The sequence below is a fragment of the Dromiciops gliroides genome, chromosome 6 (genome assembly GCF_019393635.1).
Source record: "Dromiciops gliroides isolate mDroGli1 chromosome 6, mDroGli1.pri, whole genome shotgun sequence".
Classification (NCBI taxonomy): domain Eukaryota; kingdom Metazoa; phylum Chordata; class Mammalia; order Microbiotheria; family Microbiotheriidae; genus Dromiciops; species Dromiciops gliroides.
In genome coordinates, this window is record NC_057866.1 from 126,552,819 (window position 1) to 126,575,101 (window position 22,283).

At 38.6% G+C, this 22,283-nt stretch overlaps 1 protein-coding gene across 9 annotated transcripts in view; it reads left to right on the forward strand.

The window, feature by feature from the left end:
- The first annotated feature begins 8,417 nt into the window (after positions 1 to 8,417).
- Positions 8,418 to 22,283, forward strand: part of EXOC1 (exocyst complex component 1) — a 63,100-nt gene continuing 49,234 nt past the window's right edge. For all 9 annotated transcript variants that reach the window (XR_006353579.1, XR_006353580.1, XM_043971126.1 and 6 more), the window contains exons 1-4: positions 8,418 to 8,566; positions 13,584 to 13,717; positions 16,019 to 16,149; positions 20,319 to 20,478. Coding sequence is in view for 7 of the 9 variants with exons in the window: in XM_043971126.1 (XP_043827061.1) it covers positions 13,594 to 13,717; positions 16,019 to 16,149; positions 20,319 to 20,478 (415 nt within the window). In the remaining 2 variants the exon portion in view is untranslated. The remainder of the gene's footprint in view (positions 8,567 to 13,583; positions 13,718 to 16,018; positions 16,150 to 20,318; positions 20,479 to 22,283) is intronic.

Below are 22,283 nucleotides of genomic sequence, written 5' to 3' on the forward strand. Positions count from 1 at the left end.
AGAATACAGGGAAATAAAATGTACAACCTGACTGCTTTCCTGCGGTCTCTTTCCACTGCATCTCTTTCCCACCTGCTGCACCTGGAACTTTTTTAATACAATAAGGGCCTTAGCCACCTCCTGCCTCAGGGCACGCTCAGCTACTTTCTTCTAACTCCTCTTAATCTTCACTTTCTCCAACCTGTACCCTGTGCGGACTGCTTCTGTGCTCTCTGCTGCCTCCTGGTCAGTCTGCCCTCTGCCACCTTTGCTGCCCCTCTAATCTTGTCCCCCGGCCTTTCCTCCTTGCTCCTAGTCCTGCGTTACTGTTCGTCTCATCCCCCCTTCTTCTCGTCTTCTTGTCCTTCCTCCTCTCAGCCTCTCTCCTCTGTCCCCACTTCTAATCTAACTCCCAGGTATATATATACCTTTTCTTCTCTCCACTCAAATCTCGGGGCTTCCTGCGCCCCCACAGACCAAGCTAATCTGCCAGCCAGGGCTGCGGCTGGGGGGGGGGGGCGGTGCGCTCCAGCCTCACGTGCCTCAGGCTATGCCAGAACCTGGCCTGGAAGAGCCCAGGATCTCTCGGATAGCTCCACTCAGGGCAGAGGGAGCTGGGGGCTTTCTCCCCCCAGCTCTCTGACCTGGCATCTTGTACAGCCCATGGGGCTTTTTGGCTCAGCTGAAGCAGAGGGGGAGGGGCACCAGCACCTTCCACACAGAAGAGACCCTGAGGGCCTAAGGCTTTCTAATCTCAGCCTAAAGGTAGGGTCCCCAAATCAAAATAAATTTCCACATATGCCATACCTGAATCTCATTCAACAAAGTTTAGCCTAACGAAATGATCCTGATTCATGTGGATAACGTCTTCCTGCTATTTATGGATTTATTAGAAGTTATTAGCAAATGCCAGAATCATAAAATTCTATCTCAATTGGCTCAGCCAATTCTAGAGAAATGTCTAATTTTCTGACCTATTTTGGTCCTGGATGTAGCAAAATAGTCCTGTTCCTCCCATCTGACTTTCTTTTCTCTTCCTTCAGAATTGGCTTCTGTCTATCTTCTTTTCCCAGCATCAATCTCATTCAATAGTTGAAGGAAATTTTGCCCACTTTGTACTCCCACTCTCTTCAGAAAGCATGCAGAAAGTCTCTCTGGGAGAGGGGAGAGGGAAAACTATAATTCCTAGAATTCACAGTTAGGTTTCAGACCTTCTCCCACGGGGTTAAGTCAGTCCAATCACTCCAAACACTGGTTACATCCATACGTATATATGGATTTATTTGTAAACACATGTGCCTATACACACATGTATATATACACATGTATATACACATATGTGGAGGACTGGAGACATTAAATGTTTGTACTGAGTGAAACCTAGTTCAGATTTAATCATGTTTTTTATGCTATACCAAGCAGCTAGGTGGCATAGTGGACAGAGTACTGGCTCTGAAGTTGGGAGGACCTGAGTTCAAATCTCACCTCATACACTTACTAGCTGTGTGATCCTGGACATGTCACTTAACCCCAATTGCCTTAAACATCTGGTGCCATCTCCAGTCATCCTGATATGTATCTTGCCACTGGACCCAGATGGCTCTGGAAGAGAGAGTGAGGTTGGTGACTTTGTACAGCTCTCCTTCACTTAAATCCAATTCCCTGCAAGTCATGACATCATCCCAATGTCATGGTCCTCTTTGAGAACAAAGAACAAACAACAACAACAAACCATACTATACTAAACAAAACAAAGATTGGTTAAAACCAAAGTTGCCTAGTAATTTCCCAAACTCATAAAAGTCAACTACTATAAATAATCTAAAATAACAGTCACTTGTTCTGAAATATAGATTTTTTCATCAGTTCCAACAATTTTTTTAAGGATATGGGAGGGCAGCTAGGTAGCGCAATGGATAAAGCATGGCCCTGGATTCAGGAGGACCTGAGTTCAAATCTGGCCTCAGACACTTGACACTTACTAGCTGTGTGACCCTGGGTAAATCACTTAACCCCCATTGCCCTGAAAAAAAAAAAGGATATGGAAGATAGTTGTGATAATTCTACCATTAATACTTTTGTCTCAGAACCTGATGCTGCAGACTCTCCCTCCACTGACAGGCTTGTTCAGTTTGTTTTTATGGTGGAAGGCAGTAGGGGAGGCATGGGAAAGGAAGGAAGTGAGTAGAACTGAATGTCAAAAATGTATGGATCCAAAGTACAACTGGGTATAGCTCTTGTCTTCCCTGCCTCAATGCTATAGTGGGAGGGGATATTTACAACCCTAGAAAGGATATATCTTTAGCCTGTTAAATGTTTTCAAGGAGGGCAACAAGTAAAAATATTTCTTCCAAAGAAAATAATAAAAACCACTACAAGAACTAGAAAAATTATCTCTCTCCTGTGCAAGGTCGTGCTTGGCCATCTCCGGGAAGCAGAATTCAATTTTTATGAGTGTTTTATCCTTTTTGAATTGTGCATTTGCCACTTGGTAAGGAAGTTCAGATGATGAGTGATAAAGCTAACCACTTCCTATAGATATGCAATTGCTTTAAAAAGATGCTCATTTATATGATCTATTGTCCCATCAAAAGAAATACAGCTTAGGGAAATGGTGCTCTTTTCTCCTGTTTCTCAGTCGGCCTATAAGCCAAGAAGAATTTATTAAATGCCAGGCACTTTGATAAGCATTGAGGATACAAAAAACAAACAAGAAAATATGATCCCTGCCCTCAAGGAGCTCACTTTCTAATGAGGGAATCAACATGCAAATAACTAGACCCATACAAGATACAAACCGTATAAATAGATGATGATCTAAATTGGAAGGTACTGGCACTGAGGGTGGAGAGAACTAGGAAAAGCCTCCTGAAAAAAGTGGGGTTCTATCTGAGTCTTGGAGGAAACCAGGGAAGCTAGGTAGAGGAACATTCTAGGCATGAAAAGACATGGTGTTTGGAAATGAAGCATCATGTGTGAGGAATAATAAGTAAGCAAGTATAGCTGGTTTGTAGAGTGTGTAGAGAGGAATCAATTGTAAGAATACCAAAAAAGCAGGAAGGGGCTAGGTAATGAGAAACTGTAAAGGAACTTTAGGAAAATCACTTTGGCACCTGAGTGAATAATAAGTTGGAGTGGGGAGAGACATTATACAGGGAGACCAAGAGTGATCAAGTGAGAGAATAATCAGAAGGACATTCTACATCTTCCAGTATCTCCACTGCATTCCCTCCATAAGTTTATGCAATTTAACAATGGCAACTTTTAATCATGAATATAATTAATAAAATGCTAGTTCCATGAAGGCAATGACTGCTTTTCATTTTGGCATTGTGTCCCAGAGCCTAGGCTGTGATTGTTTGTTTTTTTAATCAATGTCCGTTTTCAATAAGAATAAAGTAACCAGATACGTCAAAATATTTATGGCAGTACTTTTTGTTTTAGTGATGAATTAGAAACAAAGCATATGTCTATAGACAATTTGTTCAAAAATATTTGTAGCTGCTCTTTTTGTGGTGGTAAAGAATTGGGGAATGGTTGAAAAAGTTGTGTTAAGTGATTGTGATAGAATGCTATTGTGCTATAAAAAATGACAAGCAGTATACTTTCAGAAAAACCTAGCAAGACTTACATGAACTGATGCAGAGTGAAATGAACAGAACCAGGAGAACATTGTACATAGTAACAGCCATTATACGGTGATCAACTGGGAATAATTTAGCTATTCTCAGCAATATGATGATACAAAACAATTCCAAAATACTCATGATGAAAAATGCTATCCACTTCCAGAGAAAGAACTGATGGAGTCTGGATGCAGATTGAAGCATACTATTTTTCACTTTTTAATGTTTTTTGGGGGGTTCTGTATTTTCTTTCACATGACCAATATGGAAATGTGTTTTGCATGATTGCACATGTATAACCTATATCAAGTTGCTTGCTTTCTTGGGGAGGAAATTTGAAACCCAAAATTTTCAAAAAGTGAATATTGAAAATTGATTTTGTATATAATTGGAAAAGAATAAAATATTATTCAAAAATAAATAGGAAAGAAAAAAAGAAACCATGTGTGTGATAACTACAGGAAGGCAGGGTGAACGTGGAGCCAAGAAAATAATACACACAGAGAACAATATACAAGAGTCAATATACACAGTAATTACAACAATGTAAATTGAAAGAACAAAGAAACAGTAAAAAAAAAAAAGCAAAAGCAAATATAAAATATATATAGAGATCAAGCAGGACTTGAAAAGACATGTGAGAGGACAACTCTTCATGGATATGGGAGGTCCACAGGTATAACTTATTGCATATATTTTGGGATTTTTTCAATGTAGCTATCAGTTGTGCTGATTTTTTTTTCCTCTTTAAAAAAATACTATTAATTATATAGGATAGCTCTGTAAAAGGAGGAGAGGGAAGGACACTGGGAATAACCATGATGATGTAAGAAACAAAAGTCATCAATGAAAGCTTAATTGCTATAAATCATTTTGTAATTATAGTAATATGTTGTAAATAACATGGCATATTATTGCCAGAAAAAAAGTATTGACAATGTCATAGTTTAAACCAGGGCTTCTTAAACTTTTCCATTCGCAACCCCTTTTCGCCCAAGAAATTTTTATGTGGCCCCAGTTATACAGGTATATAGAATAAGTCTATATAACCTTTTACTGTTGCCAAATTTTCCCCAACCCCCACATTCAGTTATGCAACTCTATATAGGGTCATGACCCACAGTTTAAGAAGCTTTGGTTTAAACATTAATACTTAAGCAATCAGTCAGCTGGCCCCTTAAAGACCCTTATTTTTGAGAACCACTCTTCTAGAAGATTTTGGTTCAGAATCATGGACTGTTCTACTCAGAAATAACAGGTGATTTTTAAAAAATCATGTTACCATTATGATACCCCTATCCTCCATGTTCTTTGCATATGCCCAGATAGTCTTATAAAGACAGATCATGATTTACAAGGCTCGCAAAATCACAGCATTTCAGAGTTGTAACTTAGCGATTCTTGCTGTTTGGTCATTTTCAGTCATGTCTGACTCTTCATGACCCCATTCGGGGTTTTCTTGGCAGATGCTGGAGGTTTGCCATTTCCTTCTCCAACTCATTCTATAGGTGAGGAAACTGAGGCAAACAGGGTTAAGTGACTTGCCCAGGGTCACATAGCTAGTGTCTGTCTAGAGCTGTATTTGAACTCAGGAAGATGTCTTTTCCACTCTATGCACTATGATGCCACCTAGCTGCCCACTTTAGGGATAATCTAGTTCAAGTTGTATTTTAGCTGGAATCTTCTCTTTAATACACCCCATCAATACTCATCCAGACTCTACTGGAAGACTCCTAGTGATGGGAAGGCTAATCTAGCTTCTTTAGTCCTCTTATTTATAGATAAAGAACTTCTATAAACTATTTTTATCTTGGTATTTAAAATAGTTAATAGAAGTTATTTTAAAAGTATTCACTGGGCAGCTAGATAGCGCAGTGGTAAAGCACCGGCCCTGGATTCAGGAGTAGCTGAGTTCAAATCCGGCCTCAGACACTTGACACTTACTAGCTGTGTGACCCTGGGCAAGTCACTTAACCCTCATTGCCCTGCAAAAAACAAACAAACAAACAAACAAACAAAAAAAGTATTCACAAAATCATTTGAATGGCAGTGATTGTTATCTACATTTTATGGATAGGGAAGCTGATCCTCAGTGGGAATGTGCCCTTATATAAGAGTAACAATACATATAAGGTGATCAGCTGTGAATGACATGGCTATTGTCAGCAATACAATGATCCAAGATAACTCTGGAGGACCCATGATGAAAAATGCGATCCATTCCCAGAGAAAGAACTGATGATATTGAAGCATAATTTTTAAACTTTATTTTTCTTGATTGTTTTGTCTGTTTTTTCCACAATTTAATATGGAAATGTTTTGCATGACTACATATGTATAACTTATATTGAATATATATAAGAATATATTCATTATATAATGAATACCTTGCCTTCTTAAGGTGGAGAGATGGAGAATTTGGAGTACAAAGTTTTAAAAAATGGACATTAAAATTGTTTTTAGATATAATTGGGGAAAAAATAAAATTCTAAATAAATGGAAAAAAAAGTCACAATACAGTAAAAAAGGACTATGTAGTCATAGACAGAGACCCAGTCTGGTAAAGTGGATAGAAAGCTAACCTTGGATTCAGGAAGCCCTAGAATCCCTTGACTGACACATATAAGTTGACCTGGGCAACTGTGTAAGATGGTACATTGAAGAAAAGGCTGATTTATATTGGGAAAGGGTGTTTCCTCAGCTTGAGTTTCCAACTTCGTTGTTTGTTTTTGTCTTTCCTTGTAGACCCAGAATTTATTTCAGCCCCTGGAACATAATAGGTCATTAATAAATGCTTGGTGACTGAATAAATGAAATTAGAGATCTGGTTTATCCCATTTAGGGATATTCCAATCACATTTATAAAGCCTAAAAAATTACCATAAAATACATGAGAGAAAAGTTTTGGTTTTACCCCCCTATCTCATGACATTTACAAATAAAAAAATTCTGAAAACAGCCCTGTCTTGTTTCAAGAGCTGCTGCCAGCGACATCAGTACTCTGACATCTGTGAAAAATCTTCCTTCTTTAAACAGATACATAGATCAATGAAGAAGTTTCTCAGAAGTCTTGGTGGAGTTTTTACAGCTTTCATAAAAGAAAACAAGGCTAAGAATTTGAAGTGTAAAGAAGAAATGCAGGGGGCAGCTGGGTGGCGCAGTGGATAGAGCACTGGCCCTGGATTCAGGAGGACCTGAGTTCAAACCGGATCTCAGACACTTGACACTTACTAGCTGTGTAACCTTCATCGTCCTGCCAAAAATTAAAAAATAATAATAATAAAAAGAAGAAATGCAAAGAAAACCATACCCAGCAAAAATGATAAGCTTATAATTGTTTTATATACCTTAAGGGCTCTCAGCTACCTTTTCTAACCAACAATCAAATGGAGTTTGAATAAGGGATCCAAAGGGGCATGAACACATTTGTAGAGTTGGGCTTCTTTTTATACAGGGAAAGATTAAACCTCTTTTCTTCATTCTGATAGGTCATTCCATAAGCCCATAGGGCTTAGCACAATATCTACATCCATCCATACAAACAAACTTTTTAACCCTGGAGCCACCAAGCCAGTCAGGCAAATCTCCATGATGGCAGCAGGCTGGCAGGCAGCAGAACACCAGAAATGTTTTTTTTAAATGCTGATGTCCCATAGATCAGATGCCTGACTGTCCTCTGAAGTAATATGACTCACTCAGTAGTTTGCCAGAACCCTCACCCCTCTGTCCAACCGTGTGAATTTGTGTCTAATAATTGTGGGTTGTTTGGAGAACTTGCTCTCAGAAATGGTAGAAAAGGGGGGCAGCTAGGTGGCACAGTTGATAAAGCAACCTGGTCCTGCATTCAGGAGGACTTGAGACCAAACCTGGCATCAAACCTGGCCTCAAGACACTTGACACTTACTAGCTGTATGACCCTGGGCAAGTCATTTAACCCTCATTCCCCAGGGGGAAAAAGTATTTGTTGTGTCAAAAACAAAATGTATCAATAATTTTCACAGCATGACTAATGCAGAAATATGTTCAATGTGATTGTACAGTAATGTTTCCTTTATGAAGGAAGGCAAAACAGGGCACATTTTTGTGATAAAATAATGGAATTTGGCAGATGCCCAGGGGCCCCACCTGATTGATCTAGTATTGTTTAAATTGGGTGAGAATGAGAAACTGAGCCGGTAAAGTAACATTCTGAATTTCTCATTCGAATGAAATATTGTTGGCATCTGAAACAAACAAATCTTTCAGGTGATGCAAATCTCTTAATCAGAGCAAGCTTCCCCATTATGGCAGTTCATTGAACGTTCATTGAATTCACCCAACTGTAAGACCTCAAATCAACCAACCAAGAAGCATTATTAAATGGATACTAGATGCTAGGACCGTGGGGAATCAGACAAAAAGAAAACAGTCCCTACCCTCAAGGAGCTTACATTCTGAGGCAGAGAAGTTTTTGTTTTAAACTTCCATGAACCAATTTAGCTTCCCTTTCAATTACTTAAAAATACCATTCTGAGAAGGTGACCATAGCTTTCCCTAGACCGCCAAAGGTGCCCCGTTCTTGAGTGGGGTGACAAGCACCTAACGAAAGGCGGCTTCCAGCTCCCCGGGGTTTCGAGCATTCCGCAGAATAGAGGGCCTGCCGAAGGCCCCGCCCCCTCCCGGGTCTCCCAACTTTCTTCCGTGTGTGAGAGTGTGTCTGTGTCTCCGTCTGTATCTGTATCTGTGTCTATGTCCGTGTCCTCTTTTCCTCAGTCTCTTCCTCTCTATCTCTGTCTCTCTGTCTCTCTCTGGTTCCTTATTCCGGCTCGTGACCGATCACATGACCGGATGTGGGAAATGGGCGGAGCCGGAGCTTCCTTGAGAGAAAGATCCTGGGAGAGAGGGAGAGCTCTGTCGGTAACTGCCGCGTCCTCCGCCCCAGCCTGGTTCCCTCACGGAGGAGCCCGCCCGGCGCGCCTCGGGTAAGGGGGAGGCTGCGGCTGCAGCGTGTACGCGATGGCTCCGGGAAAGGCTGCGGTCGCCCCTCGGGGCCGCTCCTCTCTCAGGGAGACGCGCCCCTCACCTCCCCGGCGTCGCCCCTGCCCTGTACCCCGTGCAGGCCCCGAGGGGAGCGTTCGGGCCGCGCCTTCTCTTCTCCCGTCCCCCTCCACTCTGGTTGGTCCTGGGACCAGGGTTTAGCTTCCTCCCCCTTTCAGGCCCAGAATAATGCTAATTGTTGTTCAGGCCCTACGTGACCCCATTAGGGGTTTTCTTGGCAAAGATGCAGGAGTGGTCTGTCGTTTTCTTCTCCGGCTCCAGGAAACTGAGGCACACTGGGCTGTGTGACTTGCCCAAGGTCACACGGCTCATAACTGTCTGAAGTTAGATTTGAACTCAGGAAGATGAGCCTTCCTGTCGCCAGGCTCAGTACGACATTGTCCACTGCCGCCTATCTTCCTCAACAACAATAATAATAGCTTTTATATAGCCATTACTGTGTGCCAGACACCGTGGTAAGCGTTTTTCAATCATCTAATGTGATCCTCGTAACAGCCCAGGGAGGCAGGTGGCGTTATTATCCCCATTTTGCGGAGGAGGAAACTGAGGCAGAGGTGGAGAGACATTCACAATCAGTGAGTGAGACTGTGTTTGAGCTCAGGTCTTGCTCCCTCTGCGTTGTATCCATCCGCCCTTTTCTCATACCTCCAGAGTCCTCCATTTCCACTGAACCAGAGAGTTCTTAATCTGGGATCAGTGGACACCCTCCCCCAACGGGGTCTGTGGATCAGTTTTAGGGGGACCTTGAATTTGGATGTGGGAAAAACAAAATCTGCATCTTTATTTTCCCTAACCACCAAGTGAAAATGAGCATTTCCTTCGATTATAAAATTTTTAAATAAAATTCTGTGAAGGGGTACATAGGCTTCACTAGATTGCCAAAGATGTGCACACAAAAAAGGATGAATTCCTGCTCTAGAGCACATGCTGTAAAACCATGTATACTCTTTTTTTTTGGGGGGGGGGGGGGGGGAGTGAGAGTTAAGTGACTTGCCCAGGGCCACACAGCTAGTGTCAAGTGTCTGAGGCTGGATTTGAACTCAAGTCCTCCTGAATCCAGGGCCGGGGTTTATGTACTGTACCATCTAGCTGCCCCCTCATCCTTAGTTTCAATAGTGGTGGGCATTAGTTCTTCCAGAACACACTACAACTTCTCTATCATAGTGGTGGTGTTTATACTGTAGATGAAACATATTTGTGGTGGCTAACCTTGTATTCAGGGTCTCCATACTTAGCTAAGCTAGTTTTCAAATGTCAGAAACACAGAACTGTAAGTATAGCCAGGCCTGCATTTGATGCCTTTCCAGATTAATAAGGCCTGCCAGAGTTTGCATTCCATCAACATAGAGAGCCTATAGTCACCTCTGTGCCATAATAAGTATCAGATTAAGATTATAGTGGAGGGGCAGCTAGATGGCGCAGTGGATAGAGCACCGGCCCTGGAGTCAGGAGGTCCTGAGTTAAAAAAAAAAACTGGCCTCAGACACTTAACACTTACTACCTGTGTGACCCTAGGCAAGTCACTTAACCCCATTTGCCTCACCAAAAAAATAAAAAAATTTTAAAAAAAGATTATAGTGGAGGGGCAGCTAGGTGGTACAGTGGATAGAGAACTGGTCCTGGAGTCAGGAAGGACCTGAGTTCAAATTTGTCCTCAGACACTTGGCACTTACTAGCTGTGTGACACTGGGCAAGTCACTTAACCACAATTGCCTCACCAAAAACAAAACAAAACAAAATCAAAAGATTGTAGTGGAAAGAACACTCTGTGTCAGATTGTATAGCATATTAAATATTAGAGACCTCTAAGAGAAAAATCTATATGGGCTGAAATAGTACCAACTGTGATGTTGGGCAGGTCAGGAAGCATCTCTGGGCCTTAGTTTCCTTATCTGTGAAGAGTTGGACTGGGTCACATAAGGTCCTCCTAGCTCTGAATCTTTGATTTGATTTATGTTCCATTTGGACTTGGCTTCAGGGAAAAGCCATGACTCTAGTTGGATTTTGAAGAATGGTTAGAATTTGAATAGATGTTAGAATAGGGAATGAATGAATAAATGAGGATTTAATATGTGAAAAGTGCTGTGCTAAGCTAAGTTTGATTTTTTTCTTTCTAAAGGGAAGGAAGAAAAATTAATTTTTTAAGGTACATTCTAATACTAGAGACAACATGTAGAAGATTTTAGCAGTGTCAGATGAAAAGATCCCATGGTCCTTAGGGTGAAGTGACAAAGCAGATGGTAATGCCTCTTTAATGTTATTTCCATGGATAAAATCATATAATTTTCTGATGTTGAGCCATTTGACAGTGGCAAGGAGTGCCTTTGGTTGCAAGAACTTTCTTTTGTGGGTCTTTAAAAGATACAGCCTAGCACCTACAGGAGCTGTTATCAAACTGCATCTCCACAAGGGTTGCCTCCCAGAAAGGCTGAAAGCATTGCTATTCCCAGAGCTCTTGGGTTCAGGGTCCTGGACTGTCTCCATCAAAGTCTATGGGGAGATGATAATCAAGGTGCTGGTAGTAGTAGTTTAACTTGCTTGGCATATGCCTCTGATCTCTCCTTCAGGGTGTTACACTGCTATGTGGCATGTCTTCAATCTGAGTGACAGTTGGTGGGGATGGCCCCTTCTCCACAAGAGTAGCTTCCCTTGGATGATGCAACCATAATCAGCTGTGAGAGCTGGGCTGGAAGTAGGGCTGGTGACTTGGGGGCTTTTCTACTGTCGGTCAGCATTTATTGCTAGTGGTTACGGAGTGTGGTCCCCTTCTCCACAATGTTTTGAAATGAACAAATATAGAAAGGAATGTAAGTGGGAATAAGAATGAGGATGTTGAGGTCCAGCTAGATTAGAGTTCTTATTATGAAATAGGGAGAGAGAAATTTAAAAACATAAGGCACATCAGATTATGGGTGGTTTTAAATGTCTAGATAAGAGTTCAGATTTGCTCCTGTAACGAATGGGAAACCACTGAAGGTTGAGTAAAGGAGTGATTCAATGAAAGTTGTGTCTTAGGAAAGCATATTAGTATTGTAGTAAGAATGGAAAGGGTAGGGACAGCTAGGTGGCACAGTGAATTAAAGCACTGGCCTGGGATTCAGGAGGATCTGAGTTCAAATCTGGCCTCAGACACTTTATACTTATTAACTGTGTGACCTTGGGAAAGTCACTTAATCCTTATCTCTCCTTCCGCCCCCCCCCCATTAATGGAAATGATTGGGATAATAACTAATAATCTAGTTTGCCTGGAGTTAAAATAGGATGAAATTAGACTGGAAGACCAGATTAGGAGTAGGGGTTTTTGTCTGTTTTGTTGCTGCTGTTTATTTTTTAAAGATTTGAATGCTGCAACAGCACTGCCACCAGCAGCAATGTTATTCTTGAGTCAATAGGGAGGCACTAAAAGACTTAGAGCAAGGGAGCGACATGATCAGACTTGTGTATTAAGATTACTTTGAGGGGCAGCTAGGTGGTGCAGTGGATAGAGCACCGGCCCTGGAGTCAGGAGTACCTGAGTTCAAATTCGGCCTCAGACACTTAACACTTACTAGCTGTGTGACCCTAGGCAAGTCACTTAGCCCCCATTGCCTCACCAAAAAAATAAAAATAAGATTACTTTAGAAGGTGTATGAAGGAAAGACTAGAGACAGGGAGACCTATTGGGAAGAATAGAATAGTTTAGACAGAAGGTAGTGATGGCCTGGATTAGGGTAGCAGAAATGTAAAAAGGAAGAGGAATCTGAGAAGAATTTCTAAGATAAAATCACCAGGACTTGGCAATTGGCTCAGTCTGGAAGGTTTAGTCTAGGATAACTTAAAGATTTTGAGGGTAGTGGTACCCTCCACAGAAATAGGGACTTTTATGATCTCTCAAAGACCTCTACAACTCGAACCAGTTTTTTGTTTTGTTTGTGGGGTTTTTGGTGGTTGGGGGGGGGGGCAATGAGGGTTAAGTGACTTGCCCAGGGTCACACGGCTAGTAAGTGTCAAGCGTCTGAGGCCACATTTGAACTCAGGTCCTCCTGAATCCAGGGCCGGTGCTCTATCCACTGCACCACCTAGCTGCCCCAACTCTAACCAGTTTTAAGGCTTTGAAGCCCCCATTTAAGATACAACTTCTCACTTTCTGGTAATGTTTGTAATTAGAACTGCTCAGTGAGATGGATAATATATCAGCTCTCAAGAATGTGAAATATGGATGGGCAGAGGATCCTGGGTCAGCGGGAAAGCCAGTAAATTCTGACTCTGTTTCTCCCCAATGAAATCAGGAAAAGAGAAGAAATGGAGGCAGCAGTTTCCAAGGCCAGAGGTGCCATTATCTTGTAATTAGGACAGTGAAACCCAGTGGAAATTATAAAGATTTGATAGTTTTCTTTAGACCCTGTTTTGAAAAGCAATGATCCAAGCCTACTTCATGTCATTTAAAGATTTTTTTTTTTTTTAGTGAGGCAATTGGGGTTAAGTGACTTGCCCAGGGTCACACAGCTAGTAAGTGTTAAGTGTCTGAGGCCAGATTTGAACTCAGGTACTCCTGACTCCATGGCTGGTGCTCTATCCACTGTGCCACCTAGCTGCCCCATTTAAAGATTTTTTAAAAACACTTGTCATTTGCTTATGTAACTAGAAAAACTTGTTTTGGTTTTTTTTGAAATTATAAAGTGATGATCTTAAAAAAATAAGAATAAGTTTGAGTAATGGTAGTATTTTAGAGTAGCTGCTGATATTATCAAATACTATTATAAAGTACTTTCTTTGTTTTGACCTTTAACTGCCATTTATATCTTGTAATGATATCTATATAAAAACATTTTTCTAAAATTTTGCATTGGGCCTTCATAGTTTTTTTCTCCCCTTCAATGGGAAAACTAAATGATAAATCAAAGCTTAATTTAATATGATTCTTTGGTATACTGTATAGTATTCATATTCTGAATTTTTCAGCTAAGAAAAAATGACTGCAATCAAGCATGCATTACAAAGAGATATTTTCACACCAAATGATGAACGTTTACTGAGCATTGTGAATGTCTGCAAAGCAGGAAAAAAGAAGAAAAACTGTTTTTTGTGTGCCACAGGTGAGTATTTCAGTTTATAGAAAATACTCCTTTGATGTCTCTTTCTTTTCTGTAAGACAAATTTATTTTCATATTAAGCCTTATTTTCATTGTAATTTTTAAAGTTGCAGCTGCAACCAATTAATTTTCCATTACTTTGAATAAAAGAAAAATGTTCTTTTCACAGGTTTAAATACAAAGGTATTGACATGTTCAGAAGGCAATGGTATAAGTTTAAATGTTTTATATCAAAGTAAAAATTTCAGAAAGTACCATCTTACCTTTCCATTTAAAAATATGTACCACCTCTCTGACATATAGAGACTACTTGGGCAATACATATGTTAGAAAGATATCGGGACTTGTCACTCATAAGAACTTTCTCGTTATTAGGGCAGCTGGATGGAGAATATTTGATAGAGGGCACAGGTGTAAGTTGAATATGAAGGGATGATATCTTTTAAAAAATAAAGAGGAATGCACTGGGAGAAAGGGAAATGGAGAGGTGGAATGGGATAAAGTATCTTACATAAAGAAATAAGAAAAAGCTTATACAGTACAGGGGAAGATGGGGGAGGTACAGGGGAGTGATTGAACCTTACTTTCATCAGAATTGGCTCAAAGAGGGAATAACATACACACTAAATTGGGTATAGTAATCTATCTTATCCTGCAGGAAAGTAGAATAGGAAGGGGATAAAGGGGAAGAGGTGAAGGAAGGAAAGGCAGATCGGGGGAGGGTGCAGTCAGAAACAAAACACTTTTTTTTTTTTAATTTTTTTTTTTATTTATTCATTTTTTTTTTTTTAGTGAGGCAATTGGGGTTAAGTGACTTGCCCAGGGTCACACAGCTAGTAAGTGTTAAGTGTCTTAGGTCGGATTTGAACTCAGGTATTCCTGACTCCAGGGCCAGTGTTCTATCCACTGCGCCACCTAGCTGCCCCAACAAAACACTTTTGAGGAGGTATAGAGTGAAAGATAGAAAATAGAGTAAATGTCATGGTGAGGGAGTAGGATGGAGGGAAATACAGTTAGCAATAGTAACTGTGAAAAAAATTTGAAGCAAGTTTGTCTGACAGGCCTCATTTCTCAAACACATAGAGAATTGAGTCAAATTTGTTAAAATAAGAGCCATTCCCCAGTTGATAGATGATCAAGAGATATGAAGTTTTCAAAGGAAATAAAGCTACCTATAGCCATATGAAAAAAAAGGCTCTAACTCACTATTGATTGGAGAGATGCAGGTCAAAACAATTTTGGGCCACTACCTCATATCTATTGGACTGGATGATAGGACAGCAGAGGAAAATGACAAATGTTGTAGGAGATATGGGGAAAAATGAGACACTAGTGCACTGTTCGTGAAGTTGTAAACTGATTTGAACATACTGTAGAGCAATTTGGAACTATGGCCAAAGGGCTATAAAACCATCTACACTACTAGGTCAGTATCCAAAAAGAGATAAAAAACAAAAAGTTGAATTAGAAATTGAGGAAATGCCCATCAATTGGGGATGAGATTATGATGGAACACTATGGTGCTGTAAAAAATGATGAGCATGGGCAGCTAGGTAGTGCAGTGGATAAAGCACTGGCCCTGGATTCAGGAGGACCTGAGTTCAAAGCCAGCCTCAGACACTTGACACTTACTTACTGTGTGACTCTGGGCAAGTCACTTAACCCTCATTGCCCCACAAAACAAAACCAAAAAAAAGAAATGATGAGCAAGCTGCTATCAAAAAAAACCCCAGTAACACTTACATGAGCTGATGGAAAGTGAAATATACTGTATACAAAGTAACAGCAATATTGTAAAATGATCAGCTGTGAATGACTAGCTATTTTCAGTGATACAGTGATCCAAGACAACTCTGAAGAACTTAAGAAAAATGCAGTCCGTCTGCAGAGATAGAAATGATGGTGTCTGAATACAGATTGAAGCATAATTTTTTTTTTCTTTCACAACCTGACTAATGTGGAAATGTTTTGCATAACTACACATGTATAACATATTGAATTGCTTGTGTTCAAGGAGGGGGGGTGGCGCAGGGTTGGGGAGGGAAGGAGGAAGAGAATTTGGAACACAAAATCGATGTTAAATAATTGTTTTTACATGTAATTTGGAAAAAAATAAAATTCTAAATAAATGGGGGAAAAAATACTTGTTATGGCTTTCCAGGAAGGGAAGAGGGGAGGGTATCCTGGTGGAAATTTTAACTATGTTAAAAAACAAAATACATTAATAAAATTTATTTTTAAAAGAGAAAGATATCAGGTAAAAAACTATTTCTAATTAAAATACTAATGTATTTTACTCAACAGTGACAACTGAACGCCCAGTACAGGTGAACGTGGTGAAAGTGAAGAAATCTGATAAGGGAGACTTCTACAAAAGACAAATTGCGTGGGCCCTTCGAGATCTTGCTGTGGTGGATGCCAAAGATGCCATTAAAGTATGTCTTTATTCTTAATACTTTGACCTGGGCTTGCTTATAAAATTCCATCCACTTTGTAAGAAAATTTTATGTCTTCAAAATTTATCTAAGCTTATCTTTTCTGTGGCTACTGGCCCATGGAAACTAAGAATGATTGTTTTAAAAAATATTCATTTTGGGGGGCAGCTAGATGGCGCAGTGGTTAATTAAAGCGCTGGCCCTGGATTCAGGAGTACCTCAGTTCAAATCCAGCCTCAGACACTTAACACTTACTAGTTGTGTGACCCTGGGCAAGTCACTTAACCCCCATTGCCCCACAAAAAAAAAAAAAATTTCGTTTTTCCCTGTCTTTTACCTCACCACTTCTTGTAAGAAATATTAACTGCTGTGGGGCAGCTAGGTGGCACAGTGGATAAAGCACCAGCCCTGGATTCAGGAGGACCTGAGTTCAAAGCCAGCCTCAGACACTTGACACTTACTAGCTGTGTGACCCTGGGCAAGTCACTTAACCCCCATTGCCTCTCCCCCCCCCAAAAAATTATATATCTAATTTAATTTTCCCCAAAATTATTTTCTAGTCTAATTTTTGTTAGTAAATCTTTTCTATTTGATATTTTCTGTCTCCTTTTCATTCAGCCATATATGCTGTGTTATCCTTTATTCCAAAAGACTTGGCCTTTTCCCATTTCCTCAGATTATTCTGGTTATAACCCTGATATACAACATGTAAAATTCATGTAAACTAAAGCAAATGGACCCTTTGTATCCCCAGCACCTAGCACAGTTCCTGGGAAAGCACTTAATAAATGCTCGTTGACTATTTTATTAATATATTTTTGTTAATCGTGGTTTAAAATTTTAATTTGTTAATATATGTTATCCTAAAGTAACAGTGTAACATTTCTGATAATGATGTTATGTTAACATTGTTACTGTAAGAGAGAATGTTATGTTAATGTGAGAATGTTGGTTTCTCAGTGGTTTGGTATAATGTGAAATTACACAACTATGGAGCATATAGTATTTGCACTTATAGTCGTGTATGATTCATCACAATGACTAAAAGGCAATGAATGATAAAGTGGCATCCATTTATTATTTAAATTCAGTTCAATTCAACAAATATTTATTAAATACCTACTGTGCAACTCACTGTCAGGCAATAAGAGAGATACATATATTAACTAAAACATAGTTTCTGTTTCCATGTAGTTTATAATCCTGTCTGCTAGATAGGTTGATTTAGTTAAAGTCACTGTTTGATTTTTTTTTCTAAAGGGAAGGGAGAAAAATTAATTTTCTTATATTATTACCTTTAGTAGTGTTAAGAAATGATGGATTCTTTTTTTTTTTTTTTGAGGTAGTTGTGGTTAAGTGACTTGCCCAGGATCATATAACTAGTAAGTGTTTGAGATGGGATTTGAACTCAGGTTCTTCTAACTATAGGACCAGTGATCTATCCATTGCACCATTACCTCCTTGTTCCAGATTCAAGTTTTTAAAAAAGCAAAACGCTGCAAAAATAAAAATATCATTGTGGTAGCATTTGAATTAAAGATTTAGATTCTAGACAAAAAGTGCAAGTATTTAGCCGCCCATAATACATGTCAAACATCTAACAAATGGCATAGAGGACCATTCTACCAGTCAGGATTCAAGTACTACCTCAGAAACATACTAGCTGTGTGACCGTGGGCAAGTTATTTAACTTCTCCCTGAATCCTAGGAAACTCACTGAGTTTGGCAGTTTGCATCACTGGAGGGAGTTTCCACATTCGAAGTTGCTAATGGGTACAGAATTTATTATTATTATTTTAATTAAAATTTTTTTCCTTTGTACTCATTTTATGTATTTATAATTTTTTGTATTGTAGTTATACATGTATATAACTATATATTGTACTTATATATGTCTTTATATATGTCATATATATCTCTATATAGTTATATGTATTTATATCTTGTCTCTCTTATTGGATTATACATTCTTTTGGGGAAAGTATCATATCTGCTTCATCTCTAATAAATATTTTTAAAAGATCAAAAACAGTCTTTAGGGGCAGCTAGGTGGCACAGTGGATAGAGCACCAGCCCTGGATTCAGAAGGACCTGAGTTCAAATGTGACCTCAGACACTTAACACTTACTAGCTGTGTGACCCTGGGCAAGTCAACCCCAATTGCCTCACCAAAAAAACCCAAAACAATCCAAAACAAAAAAACAGTCTTTAGTTCCTGACAAGGGGAAGTTATTCCACTTAGAAGTGGAATGAGAAACATAAATAGAGGTATGGTAACTATCTATTAAGGTTTAGCTTACCGTGACCCAATTGTTGATGTGGCACTCCAAACTCTCATACCATCCCTATCTTTACCCACTGTTGAATCAGTTCCGGGTGCAGAATTTTTTTAAAAAATCATGTGTATCTTAATATAAATCAATGGGGGTGACATCAAGGTTTAAGTGAATTTATTCCTTGCTACGAACATATGTTGAAAAAAATCACAGAAAAACAAGTTTACAAAGTGGATGAAATATAATGCAATTAGAGATAGACTTTTTTTATCCTGGCAAATGCCTCTGAAGAACTGAGTGCTGAGAAAAGGTTATAAGGTGACAAGTAAGATACAAGAAGAAAATGAGACACATGAATATCAGGACATGTTTCCCAGTTATTATGCAGTTACATGAATTCTTAACTTGGGAAAATGCCATTTATCTACGTGCTTCCCAGGAAAACACAAAGATCTTTTTGGGAGAGTTTAGGAAGAGGAGATTTTAAAATTATTATTAATTATTATTTTTAATCACAAAAGAATATGAGGCAAGTGCCAGGAATAAGCTTTAGTTTTTAATGGTTTTCTATTTAGTTCCTTCACAGAAACACAGAACCCACCTTTATTAAAAAGGCGTGTTGATTACTAAGCTATTTTCTCTTCAGTAGTTTTGTACTTTGTAACCTCATCGATTTGCACAATTCATTCATGTTGCTGAATGACTATTTAAATGTTTCCTCATAGCTGACACTTCAGTACTACTAGAAGAATTTTTTTTCTTTTTATGTACGTTTCCTGTGTGTTCTGTGTGTATGTATATAAATGATAAAAAAAAAAAAGTATATACCCTAACATTAGCCATTTGTTATCACACATTGATCTGTGTGAGTATTGCCTCTGGAACACTCAGCTTTTTTTTATGGCATTATGGGAAATATTCTCAGTAAAGCTATCATTTCCCATAAAGTTTTGTTTCAGTTGCCAAATGTTCTTAGGTTTTGTTAGCCCTGATGCAGGTATCTTTTCATTGGTAAGTACAGATTTTTAATTTTGGTGACTACTTATTAAGCTTTGTCTCTTAATCTACAGATAGATGTTATGTGAATCTTGTTGTATGAAATGAAATCATATCCCTGATGCCTCATAGTTGTATATATTAAAAGCTTGATCAAATATATGGTTGTCTTGGAAAGGCACATTCAATCCATTTTATCCAGTACAAGTATTAAAAAAGGGTTTCCTCGGTATTTGCTACCTTTCTACTTCACAAGAACTTAAATAAAATGCTTTCAAAAGTCTTTAAACTTTGAAAAATGTGAAACACTGTATATGTTCATATGTTTTTTAACAAGCACTTTACTGGTGGAAGAAATATTAAAAACAGATTACTGGCTAGCTGATGTAGTTGCACTTCATGGAGTGTCTGTACTTTAATGGAACCACCAGAAGTCTAAGGTTTGGTATTCAATGTACTGACCTCCAAAGTCCTTCCCAGCTCCAAATCTGTGATCCTATGAATGCCCAGATCCAAACACATAGATAAATACATATGTGTGTTTTTATGTCTATGGCACCTGGAAAAACCTATAGCAAAAAAGGAAAACTACAGAAACCAGTAGTATTTTCATGATCCCTCAAAAGAAACTAGTACGCCACAAATAGGTTTTGGTGATCCAAATTAGCTTTTATATACCCAGAGGAACAATAATCTTACACTGTGGAGAAAAGAGATGGCCTGATGACAGGGATTGAAGAAGTGCTTTCTCTTTTCCCAGTGTCCACCCTTTATATTAATTTGTGGGTGTAAGGTGTATGAAAGGTACATCATTTTGAGTAGCATGAGTTATTTGATACTTAACCCACAACTTTGCACTAAAAATTAAAATCCTTTTGTATTTGTATTTATTTGCAGGAGAATCCAGAATTTGATTTACATTTTGAAAAAATATATAAGTGGGTTGCCAGCAGTACTGCAGAAAAGAATGCATTTATTTCCTGTATTTGGAAATTGAATCAGAGATATCTTCGAAAGAAAATTGATTTTGTCAATGTTAGTTCACAACTTTTAGAAGGTAAAGTCCAATTAAAATGTATAATTCAAATGTATCGTAAATATGGATTTTTGCTGTAGTTATTTAAATTAATTAGAAAACTGATTTAATTTAGGCATTAGATTTCTTATGTTCAATATGTGCTTCCAGAATAGTATCTCATGTGGATAAAAGTATTCAAGTAAAGATATACTAAAGGAAATTTTAATTCTAAAAATCTTTTATATTAAGAAAAAGTTTAAGGAGAAAACAGCATAAGTTTTGAGGATTATGTTTGAATTATGTTCTTTATTTTAATTGAAGTAAGTAGTTGAAATAAGTTAGTATAGATGTGAACGAAGAGCTAGAGTTTGGTAATATCTATGCAAAGAAAAGAAACTGCTCTCCCCCCTCCCAAATATTAACAGAGGAAATTGGTAACTTCATACTACATTTATACTCACCGGCCTCTGTCCCTTTCTTTCTTTCTTTCTTTTTTTTTTGTGAGGCAATTGGGGTTAAGTGACTTGCTCAGGGTCACATAGCGAGTGTTAGTGTGTGAGGCCGGATTTGAACTCAGGTCCTCCTGACTCCAGGGCCGGTGCTCTATCTACTATGCCACCTAGCTGCCCCTGTCCTTCTTTTGAATATTATTTTTGCACCATTCCTTCTTCTCTGTGATCTCTATGAATTTTCCTTTATATGTAGCACACTTTTACTTGACTGCTTTTGGTTAGTGAGAAACTGGCTATGGATTTATGGCTCATGATGCCTTAGTTTTGAGGGAAAGTTTAAGGGGCCCTACACGTGGAAGTGGGAGAAAATCAGTTGGAGTCATCTTTCCTGGGAGTCCAATATAGGCCAAAAAGTTCATCTTAAATCTTGAATACCTAAAATGAGCTTTGGTCCAACCCTTATTTTGCAGATGAAAAAACAGACCCAGAAAAGTTCTGTAATTTGCCTGAGGCCACACAGTGAATTAGTATCAGATTAAAATTTCTCCAAGTCCAGAGCTCCTTCCACTGTCCTATATATCTCTTCTTCATTGTAGAAGCTAGTAATGCTCTAGGATGTGGTTTACAGGTTTTCAAAAAATATTTTTAACTATAGCAAGAAATCTTTTAAGTTTTTTCTACATTGAACATTAAATGGATCTCTTTATACTGTAGAAATGGAGAAGGGGTGTCCTAATGTGTTATTTAAAGAAACCTAAAATTAACATTTCAACATTTTCAATGTGGATTTAATGTCTTATTATAGTATGTGTTTCTTGTTTGTCCCTTAAACTCAATATATAAATAGATGATATTCTCCATATAACAGTGATTCTGAGATATTTTCAATTCTTGCTATACCTGCCTTACCTGTTCTTACCAAATTACACTCTTTAACAGAACCATTGGGAAGAGTGCTATTGATTTTAATAGGATATTGTAATGGCTCCATTCTTACTAAAATTATAACCAAATAATGCCAGAAACAAAAGTGAAGCTATCATAAATAATAACACCACAAGAGACAAGCCTAAAGAATACTTAGAGGACCATTTGAGTTGAGTTTATGGTGTAGCTTTCAATTCCCTAAATGTCTACACACTTGATATGATTGAGTACAAATCTTGTTCTTCTGAAATCATTATGCTTCCTTCAGTTAATACCTGGGTAGCTTATTACAGACAGTTTAGATAAAGTCACATTACAAAAACTCAACTTTATGTACAGAATTCCGAAAGAAATACACATTCCCAAAATGCCCCTTGTTAACTTTACTGTACAGTACTGTGCTCTCTCCATTCCTGTGCCTTGGCTTGGCATTCCATGGCCTCTCAACATACCCCTTCACCCTCC